Below are 12144 nucleotides of genomic sequence, written 5' to 3' on the forward strand. Positions count from 1 at the left end.
ACATAAGATACTGACACCACTCTCAACCCAAAACCTTAAGGCAATGAGTTTATGGGTCTTTATTCTTATATAGTGCTCCACTTTCTCATTTCTAGCCAATGTGGGACTTAGAATCACACTTGGATTCCTAACATATATATATATATATATATTAGTAAAAAACATTTTAAGTCTTCATTCAATAGTGGTGGTCTGCTTCTTAACCCACATCGAAGTAGATTACTTCTAGATACTGTGGAGGCAATTATATGTCTCCAAGACTGGTTATGAACCAACATGAAAGATAATGAAATTAACACTTTTTATTTAGATATTTTAATTAAGTGATTGTTAGAAATTTTTAATAAACTTCTTATGTTTTCAGGCTCTTCTAGATTAAAATTGGACAACATGAAACTTTATACAATGTTGCAAGATGTGGACATTGATGAAGTTAGTAATTTCTTTAATATTTCATTCAAAAATAAACTACAATATAAATTGTTAGTGATTTTTTATTTGTTTGTTTTTCAGGAATTAATCGGAGAAATTGAGTTTGTTTATCCAAGCACTATTTATGGTTAAATATTTGTTTTTTAAAATATTTTTTTAAATACCCGCGGGTACCCGTGAATACCCACGGATATGAAAAAAATAGGTGAGTACCCGCATAACGGATACCCGACGGATATGGGTACGGGTACGGGACAAATATTTATCTCATGGGTAGGGTACGGGGGAGCTGTTACTCGTACCCTACCCGCCCCGTTGACATCCCTAGTTATGTATCACGAATTTGATTATAAGTTACACAAATCTACCATTATTGTTTGTACTGGCTTCAAGAAAAAAAAAACAAGTCAAATCATATCTCAATCTAAATGAGGAATAATGAACAATGGAGTGGGAAACTGCATGTTAAATGGGGAAATGCATATTATTTTTTGTATAATTTTTTTAAATATACTAACAAATATTGTTTTTATTATCCAATGACATATATTTCTTATGTACCACGAGTTTACTTATAAGTCACAAAATACGTATAGAACTGCTTATAAGTCACAAAAATCATATGGATCTGCGTATTATTTTTCGTACAAATTTTTAAAGTTTACTATTTAATATTTATTTTTATCAACCTATGGGTTAATAAATTATCATTAAATAAATATATCATAATTTACCAGAAAAATATAAATAATCAAATACACAGAACAACATGAAAAAGAAAAACTATAAATAATAAAAATAATGGAAGCTAACCGACACAAGAAAGACCATAAGCAATATAAACAACATTGAAAAAAACTAAGCATCATATTAAAACAATTATACGAAAAATATAAAAAAAAATTAATAAAAAATACATAAACATAATTGAGAGGAGGACATACCATTTTAATTCCAAAATTGATTATCCTAAAAGATGTAAAGAAACCCATCTTATACAATCATGTAAAAAGTTTGTTGATCTAAAAAATTGTCTCCATATATATATATATATATATATATATATATATATATATATATATATATATATATATATATATATATATTATTTAAATATCATTTTCATTTTGAATGAAAACATTTATTGTTATTGTATGCAGCATCAAGATGCCCAAAGTATTATTTTTCATGTTTAACCGGTCTTCTCTCTTTGTATTTTCAAAAATTTAAAGTAAAGTAATTAAATTATTCATTATAAAAAAAGTCGCTTTTTTAAATTTTACCGTCGACAAATTTTTTACCGTCAAATTTTATGTAATTATCGAAAACTACAAATATATTGATAAATATATATTAATAATTATCAATAAATTTGCTGGCCATACAATTTGATCTTTTTTTCCAATTTGATCTTCTTTTTCCACCCATCTTATTTTTCTTTTTTTAATTTGATCTTCTTTTTCCAATTTGATCTTCTTTTTTCACCCGTGACAACAATTGTTTTTTGTATTGATTTGATTTGTATTATTGTTAATTTCTTAATCCCTCAAGTTTTCAATTAAAGAAAATATGTTACTTCTTCCAAATTTTAAAATTTTAAAATAAAAAATAATTTTTAAATTATAAATCCAAAAATAAAAAAGAACTTTTAAATTATATAATTCAAATTTTTAGATTATAAATCACTTCTAAATTATATAATTCAAATACATTTTTTTATTATAAAATAAATCTTAAATTGTATAATCTAAAAATTTGTCCGTGCTTATTAAGTTCGAAAGTTAATTCAGCATCATTTTTAAGTTTTGGAATTTTCTAGAAAGCTTCTTTATATGGGCTGCAGAAAGAAATTCTGTATTGAGAATTCAGAAGGCCCGCCCTTCCTGGAAACAGGCCCAATACAGCTAGAGAAGTGAATTCCAGATACGTAGTCATCATTTATTTAAAAAATATTTTTTTCATCGATCTAAAAGTCTATCCTAAAAATAGACGCATCGAATTTCTTTTTTTAAAGAGTGTAACTGAGAAAATATATTACACAAATTGGTTTTCGTTAGTTTCTGTATTTCCAAAATTTATTAAAGTCAGAGTTAATAAGACAATTATATTAAAAAAATTCAATAAATTTGACAAAAGAATTAGAACAAGCATAACATTTCACGTGCTTATTTTAAAGAAAATGAAGTTTGGATGAGTTAAAACAAAATCCTGTAATAAGAAAAAAAAGTATGATTTGGATCCATGGTATCACAACAACAACATCATCATCCTATCCTGAGAAAATCTAAATTTGCAACAAAAAAGAAAAGGATTTATCCAACATGTGAAGAAAAGTAGAAACGCAAATTTAAAACGTGTAATAATACAAATGACTAAGATGTTATTGAGGTATTGCAGTGTAGTAGGAGGTGGTGTTAATTAAGGAACCCCTTTGTGATTATTTGCACCAGTGGCAGTGGCTTCAGACTGAGAGGAAAGTGCAGCACCAGAAAGAGTGGGTGCTTCAGTGGCTCCAGCACCACGACCTGTCTTTGGTTCTTGATGACCCTGCGTGCCATAACCCTGTTGCTTATAATCCTCCAGATCCTTGTATTGCACGTAGGGACTGTCCTCTATTGGAAGCCCTTCAAGCCTTTCTTTCTCTGATTCACTCTCTGTTTTTCTCTCCTTTTCTTGCTCCATCTTTCTCTTCCTTTCTTCTCCATTTTCAACCTTTCTTTATATAGGATACTTCTATTTTCTACCTCCTCTGCCACTTCCCCCACTCTAACACGCGTCCTCTCCCCCCACAAATCTCACACTTACGTGCCACCTTTACGACAACCTTGCTGTTTCTGTCCACAAAATCATTCCATGGACAACAACCTCTTTCTCCACATGCTTCTCCACCACACCACGTGTACTTTCGAGTTTCATTTATTCATATATACCCCATTATACATATATCTTTATATTTTATTTAAAAGAAGTGAGTGAGTTCCTCTTTTCCTCTGTTGCTGAGACAAATTTAGCTACTCTTTTCCTCTCATGTGCACTTATCTATACCACTTTTGTAAGATTATGAAAGATAAAATAATTTAATATAAATAAGATGAAAATTTTATTTATTTTATAAATTAATTTTGTAAGTTTAAAGAAGATTATTTCTTAATTTTTAAACTTTAATTATAATTATATTACATTTATTAGTGAAAATTATTTTTTTTGCTTTAATTATTTCGAATAAATTACATTGTTTTTAGATTTGACTTAGATCCATACAAAGTAAGAAAAATATGTTTCACATGGGATACGACGTAAATAAACAAATTTATGATATAGAAACTACGAACATAAAAAAAAAAAACATGTTTGAGTGAAGAAAATTACTTGAAAAAAAAAATTCAATATAATCCAACAATGGAATAGTAAAAACACCTTCCACCTTGCAATAACAAAGCATTGTGTAGGGTGACTCATTTCAACATTAGGACAGGCAGATGAAAGAGAGGAATGGAATTGAAGATGTTAATAAATCGGGTTGGGTATGGGTAATGTTTACCCGGTTACCCGTCCGGTCTAAAAAGATTTATTTTGTTTCCTGTCTTGTTATTCGTATAGTATTTGTGGAAAAATATAAGAGTTTTTTTAATATAGGTGGATACCGACCTATTTGTAGATATTTTTATATGTTTTTCAAATTTTAAATAAAATTACTGTAAATAATAATTTAAATAAATAATAATAAACTTTAAATATGAATCAAATCAAGTTATTGAATGATAATTAATGTAAATAAATTTGGTCTTTTCAAAAAATAAATTTAAATAAATTGTGCTAAAATAAAATTTTAAAAAATTAATTAAAAGAAATAGAAATACATAAAGTCAAATTTTAATTGATTATTTTATTATTAATATACCTTTCACTAATAATATCACTTGAATTAAAAGTTACTTCACTATTAAATATTTATACTCATTACTCATGTGTTACATTAATATTATTCATTTAGTATTTATTACAAATTTTGTCATCCTTAAATTGAAATTAATGAATATGTGTGACAGGTGACGCTATTTGTGGGAAGGGTGATCAATACAAGTCACATAGATAGAACTTAGACTCTGTTCATTTGAGGTTGAAAGGAATTGGTAAGATGGATTACGAAGTGATTTTTTCGTTCGTTTGTGGTTAATCAAAAGAAAGTGAATGAAGTGATTAACTAGATGTATCACTTTTAGCATCTCGCATAATGGAGGTGATTTGAGATGATTAATTAAGCAAATACAAGTTTACCCTTTTGTGTAATATTTGTGTGTGTGGCTGAGGTCTGGAAATAGAAAATAACAGAACTGGTGTAGATCTAGTGAGGTGTACAATATTCACTGAAGAAGAAATTCAATCTTGCCATAGTTGGAACTGATCCAGGGCATGGCGTGAGTGAAAGGATCTGATCTTGCCAAAGCTGGAATTGATCCAGGCATGACGTGAGAGAAAGGATCTTATCCCATCACTTGGTACGTTTTTTTTCAATTTTAGTGGTTAAAAAAATAACAAAATAAATTTACTTGTACAAATATCAAATTATATTACTTATTACATAAAGGTCAAAATGATAATCTAGTCAATACTTCTATTAAAACATATTTTTTAATCTATCTCATAAATAAAATCACTCCAAAACTTTCACAAAATTTACTTTCAAATCTACTCACAATCTCTTATAAATCAAAATAACACATAATTCGCTCTCAAATCCATTCAAAACCCACCCACTCTCTCAAATCCTCAAGTGAACATAATATAAGTGTTTAATGAAGAAGACTTTGATCTCTTAACTTCTTTTGCATATATATAAATTAGTATATAAAAAAAAATTAGAATTTTAATATATTTAACATCGTAAATTTAATATATTATTTGAAACATCTTATTTTTTTTACACCTAACAAATTGTGAATGTTAAAAAGAACATATTCAAAGTAGGTCATTAAAAAAATTGAGTCACGTTGTAGAAAAAGAATAATGTGAAAGTTAGATTAAAAAAGAAAACCGACATTTTACGTTTGTTACCCATTATTTGATGTAAACAAATCACTCTTACTTCAAGTTCAATAATGTTTAACATTAAAAGTTAGTTTAAACCCTAATGGTTAACATAAAAGTAAGTTTAAAGTTACTTTTTACGTGATGAGCCCAAAATGTCACTTTTTATGTAGTAAGTAGTCATTTCAATATGTATTTGTTCAGAAGTACAGTATATATTTGCTTATTTTTTTTCATTCATTTAAGTTTATATCCCATTTAAACTTGTATTTGAAAATAGAAAATTATATGATTTATTTTAAAAAAATTATTTAAAGTTATTTGACAACCATTTTTGATTTGGTATATTTCTTTAAAATGCAATGAAGGGTGAACAATGTATCTTTTAACTTGATTTGATTGATCCAATGATAAAAAGATAAAATATTTCAACTCGATTATATTAACATTGAGGTCGGTAAAACTTTCTAATAATTTGAAAATAACATCACATTGATCAACTTCAACTTTGTATAAACCAATTTCAAATTCATTATCATCACATCAAATTCAATAGGAAGATCCTCTCAAGAGATCTTATTCATGGTTTACTCGATCTCTTCTAAAGTTTATTATATGACTCATGTTACAAATATTTACTTAATATTTTTTTATTTAAATTAGTTTTTAAAAAATATTTATCTTTTTAAAAAATATCTTTCAATTTTAGAAATTAGTTATTATTTTAGAATTTAAAATTTAGAAATAAGTTATTATTTTAGAATTAGGTAATCAAGATTAACATATCGTAAACAAAATATATATATACATATATATATATATATATATATATATATAAGTGTGTATGTATAGTATATGAGTAAAATAAAATGACAAGTTATTTCATATAACATATCTTTTATATTTATCATATATCTTTCATATTTCCATAACACTTACAAATTTTCAACCTCTATAATATTTCATACTATAATTATATGACTCTTGATATTTTATATTGTAATTATGTCTTAAAATATACGCTTAATTAGGGATGGCAAAAATATCCGCGTCCGCGGATATTCGCGGATAAAATTCACGGCAGATAATTACTACCCGCGGGTAGTGGGTATTTTAATACCCGCTTATAAATGGGTCGGGTACGGGTATCATATTATCCATACCCGCGGGTACCCATTACCCGCAAAAAATTAAAATTAAAATTTAATTTATATTTTATTAAGTTAAATTTAATTAAAATTAAAATTAATAGTATATTTTATTATGTCAAATTTAATTATAATTATAATTTAATTTATATTTTATTTTTATAATTTATATTAAAAAATTTATAATATATATATATATATATATATATATTTTAAATATTTGCTGTTATCAGGTATCCACGGGTACCCGCAGGTTTTAAAAATATCCGCGAGTATTTTTTAAGCGGATACCTGGCGGGTAAAAGGGCGAGTAGCGGTTGGATTTTTTTTATGCAGGTCGGGTTACGGGTAGGCACTATCCGTGCCCGACCCGACCCGTTGCCATCCATAGGCTTAATTAGTTTGATGGTACCCACTTTTGTTCGGAGATGTTTCAGTTTGGTCCCGACTTTTAAAAAAGTTTCAATTGTGTCATAACTTTTGAAAAAGTGCCTCAATTAGGTCTTTTTGAGGAAAAAAAATTACAACGTCGTTAACGGCGTGCCTCGTATCAGTCTCTGGATTTTTTCATTCCATTTTTTTTTTAGATTTTTTTGAATTTTTTTTGCCAGGTGTCAGGTCCCTAGTGTGACATGTGACATTGTCAGTGTCACGTGACAAGGTACTGCCATGTGTCAACGTACCAAGGGTCATTGACTTGATTTCAATTTAGTGCTCACATATACCTGTTTCAATTTAGTTTTCACATATGTCTATTTGTTTCAATTTAGTCCCCACATATATTCTTTTGATTTAATTTTGTCTCAATTTTTTTTTTCAAAATAGAGAAATATTGTTTTTCTTAATACAAAATTTATTATTTATATAAATCTTATATTGATATTTGTTTTTAAAAATAACTTACAAAATTAAGTATTGATATTGATATTAAAATTTAGTTGAAAAAGTCATGAATAACAAAACATGAGTTAACAATTAAAAAAATATATTATGTTATAGCGTCATTTTCAAGACAGAGAATATAGTATCTTTTGAAATTTGAGACCAAACTTATTATTTATATATGTGGGGACTAAATTGAAACAAATAGTCATATTAGGAGACTAAATTGAAATCAAAACAATAACATTTGATAGTGACACTAACACATGTTAGTACCTCATCACGTACACTGACAGTGCCACGTGTCACAATAGAGACTTGCCATATGGTAAAAAAAGAATTCAAATTTAAAAAAAGAAATTAAAAAAAATTAAAAAAATCCTGAGACTGACACGTGGCACGCTGTTAACGGCGTCAATAATTTTTTTTTTCTTAAAAGGACCTAATTGAGACAATTTAAAAAAAAACAGGACGTAATTGAAACTTTTTTAAAAATGGAAATCAAACTAAAATATCCAAACAAAAATGAATATCATCGGACCGATTAAACCTAAAATATACTACCTTAAGCCAATGTCTAGTATCTATGCAACGGTCAAAACTCTAGATTCGTACGTGATCTTAACAAAGGGGACCAGTCTAGTAAGTGTCTTTGTCATATTGGCAAAAATTTGAACAGTCACAGCCCTTAGCCATATTAAGCAGGTCCGAAAGTTACACTGATATGAAAACTCGACACCTTTATATAAAACAAAAGGTTACGTATGGTATCTTCATGTCCTCTCAGAGTGGTTGAAATCCACTGGCCACTACTCAGTGTAGTGCCTCATGCTTTGCTTAAAGGTTTCTTCCTTTCAAACTTTCAATACACTGAATGTAGAAGGAATCTCCTGAATAGATAGACACTACCATATTTCCCGTTTTCACAATAATGCACCCTAAGTTGTTAATTCTATTTTACAAGTAGTCTAACTTATTCGTCCCTTGTGCATTTATTTTAAGCCTGATACAGATTTATAAACCTTTATATAAAGTTATTAGCTTATATAAAGACCATTTTCATATTAAAAATAATTTAAATATATTTTTGATTAATTAATGAGATGAAAAGCTATTAAATAAATATACTCTTTATTTCATTTTTGGTGGAAATCACAGATAGTCTGATGTTTTAATCGTTTAAATAGTTTTAAATTGTGATTACATTATAATATAAGTGATATGTAAATATTAGCTTTAAAGTCTATATTATAAAATGATATTAGAGTTTATAACAATAAGATTTATTTGGCTAATTGGTCACTTTTATTAGTCCTATTTTCTTTTATGCATTTGATGTTCTCGGTATATAGAATATGAATATGTTGGATACTTGTATAAACTAAAAACAAAACTCAACAAACAATGGCGTAGAATTTGACTTACAACCACAAGACTCGATCTCACCTTATCAGACATTTGGATCCATATTTCATTTTTGATGATCTATTATGAACATCAAAAGCTATTTTAAGAAGTGATTAGGTAGTTGAGTATTTCTCATTAAAAATATTGGTACCATCATAATTATTTCTTTATCGATAATATTAGTCATTTACAGGCCTATAAAAGAGATATATACTCACTACCTAACCTTGGCGATCTCGAACATGTATCAGATAGTCCCAACTTTGGTCTATGAATATTCTAGTTTAGGATGCTATTTTGAACTATCTAAATACTTACTTACTTGGTAAAACTTTCTTAGACCCCACCATAGTCCTCTCATATCCCGTAGTGCACCAAACTGTGACTTCCAAAATCCAAACATTTTGTCATTGGTTTTATCTCAACTTATTGAAACCAATATATATATATATATATATATATATATATATATATATATATATGTACATATACATATACATATATATGTATATATACATATATATGTATGTATATATATATCTATATATACATACATATATATATATATATACATATATATATATATATATATATATATAATACACAAAGAATATAAAATAACAATAAAACATATAAGTAACTTTCTTTTATCCAAGCTTACTAAATAAAATAATATTTTCTTTTACTTCATTTTTATATTTTTTAAATTATAAAATAATGATAAAACAAAATAAGAATCAAAGCAAGAACTTTAAATAATTAACTATATATAGATTAAAATGTTATAAAAAAATAAATTATAAATTAATATAAGGACCCGTACAAAACTGAAGATAAATGAAACGAAATAAATAAATAAGACCAATACGTAATTGAAGATAAATTACTAAAATAAAAAAATAGAGCTAGTGTATAACTAAAGATAAAATAAATAATCAGGATCGATGCATAACGGGATATAAATAAAATAAAATAAATAAATAAAATCAGTACGTAAATAGAGATAAATTAAAAAAATTAATTAAGTCGAACCAGTGTATAACCAAAAATAAAATAAAATAAAATAAATAAAACGATGCATGACTGAAAAAAAACATGTACGAAAGCATACAACATACATACAAGCATACAACCAATTCTATTAGGGTCATTCACCTCTTTATGGAGGCACATGAGGTATCAACTAGTACTCAAACACTCGTTCAAGATACACTACTTTCATAATGACACAACATGTACATTGTTTCATTGTTATACCCACAACATCTACTGTTATGCATCCCTCTACAGAGAAAGAAAATAACTTAAACACCGATAAGATTGAACATACTTACGAAAACTAAGATTTGATCGGTATAAGTTTATTTATACTTTACCAATTCTTCAAGACTTTATGTTCACATAGAAACTATGATTAAAAACCCTTATTTACCGAAAAAGAATGTTGAAACAAACTTCAAAAAAATATGAACATTAAAATAAATTAAGAAATTATAATTTCTATTTATACACTATTCCATTTCAACTTCTAAATCTAATAATTAGTGGATAACTAAGAAGATATGAAAATTTAATCTTTTAAAATTGTCATAGTTTACTAATTTGGTGTTTAAAATTAACATTATAATAAATCAATCCTTGAAATCATACATTTTGAATTGAGTTAGTCCTAAAATTTTAATAAACTCTCAATTAAATGAAATTATGGAATGGTATACAAAATTATAGTAATAATATAAAAATATATATTTTCACTCAATTATAAATTGTCTCATAGAAATATAAAAAATATATTTTTATAATGACAAATAAAAATAAATGGCATACTGTTCTCGCAAAAGGGGAATCCGAGGTGCACACTGGTCGTAACTCGAACTGTTTGCCAGATGTTATACAAATGAATGCTTTCGTTTCTCTTTAGACCTCCTGCCTTTTCGGTCATATAACCTTCCTCTTGGTGGAGAGCAGCTTCTTAGCTTTATAGAGGTCTCCAGCTCATGTTTCAGTCTTCCTAGGATTGCGGGAGATAGTTGACGTGTGCGGGGGTTACCCCAACCTTTGTCGGATGTGGTTATGTGACTGTTTTGTCGTTATCTTGAAGAGAGAGGGCAATTTAAGTGAATTGGGCCTTCCGAATAGGTTGGGTTTAGTGCATCAGAGTGCATAGGTCGACTCCAAGTTGAACACAGTATGTCCTTGTAATGAGGTTGGCTCCAGTCCAAACACAATACGTTCGCACACCTTGGTTGGCTTGAGGTCGGTCCAATAGTCCATACGCATAGGTCGTTTTAAGATCGACCCAATAGTCCATACACATAGGTCTTCTTGAGGTCGACTCAATAGTCCATACACATAGGTTGTCTTGAGGTTGGCCCAGTACGCACATACACATAGGTCGTTCTGAGGTCGGCCCAATACGCACATACACATAAGTTATTTTGAGATCGACCCAATACACACATACACATAGGTCGTATAGAGTTGGGTCGCCAGAGTGTACATATTATTTTAATAAAAATAAATGGCATACATATTATTTTAATATTATTATGAATATAAATATAATAAAATAAATTATACAAGTGTTATAATATTCATAATTATGAGAGAGATAAATATGTATTTTAACATTATGATTATATCAATGTCATAGGAAAATATTAGAAGACACCATATAATTAAGTCATTAAAGTTTTTCTTAGGAAAATTATTCATTTTCTTAGTACAAAAAGTACTATTTTACAAACTGAAGTAGTGGTTTACGGCCGGCCTAAGTAATTATGAGTAAGAAATAATTATAAAACCACTGTATGCTTGTACAGTGGACCACAGATACGTGATTGGGGTTAAAAAGTCTTGCAAAAAAAATTGCATAATTAATAACAAATAATCTACCAACATTATTAGCAATTAATATTAAATGATTCGTCTAACTCCATTCACACCCTTCATATCAACATCTTTCCATTTCTTGCACAATATCTCCTTCGCTTTTCTTCACCAATGTTTCCCCCATTCTTTTTACCATTGTCGCACTAATTCCCTCCTATATTTTTAACAAGTGCAAATGTCCCAAACGTAAACCAAATTTTCAAAATGTATTTAATGCATTCTAAAATTGATTTTATGAGACATCTAACAACTCCTCAAGAATATCTGTGGGAACATAGTCCCAAGAGGGTGTGAAGAGAAGAAAAAAAGGGTTAAAAAAAAAAACTTGCCCTCAAACCTGAGTTATAATAAGTAT

At 27.8% G+C, this 12144-nt stretch overlaps 1 protein-coding gene across 1 annotated transcript; it reads right to left on the reverse strand.

The window, feature by feature from the left end:
* Positions 1–2643: 2643 nt before the first annotated feature.
* LOC114175491 (uncharacterized) lies at positions 2644–3146 on the reverse strand. Its single transcript, XM_028060247.2, has one exon. It carries the CDS (start codon positions 3112–3114, stop codon positions 2851–2853), a length of 264 nt encoding a protein of 87 aa, XP_027916048.2. The 5' UTR covers positions 3115–3146; the 3' UTR covers positions 2644–2850.
* Positions 3147–12144: the final 8998 nt, after the last annotated feature.

The sequence above is a fragment of the Vigna unguiculata genome, chromosome 3, assembly GCF_037176805.1.
Source record: "Vigna unguiculata cultivar grain cowpea cultivar isolate G323 ecotype 2 chromosome 3, ASM3717680v1, whole genome shotgun sequence".
Classification (NCBI taxonomy): Eukaryota; Viridiplantae; Streptophyta; class Magnoliopsida; order Fabales; family Fabaceae; genus Vigna; species Vigna unguiculata.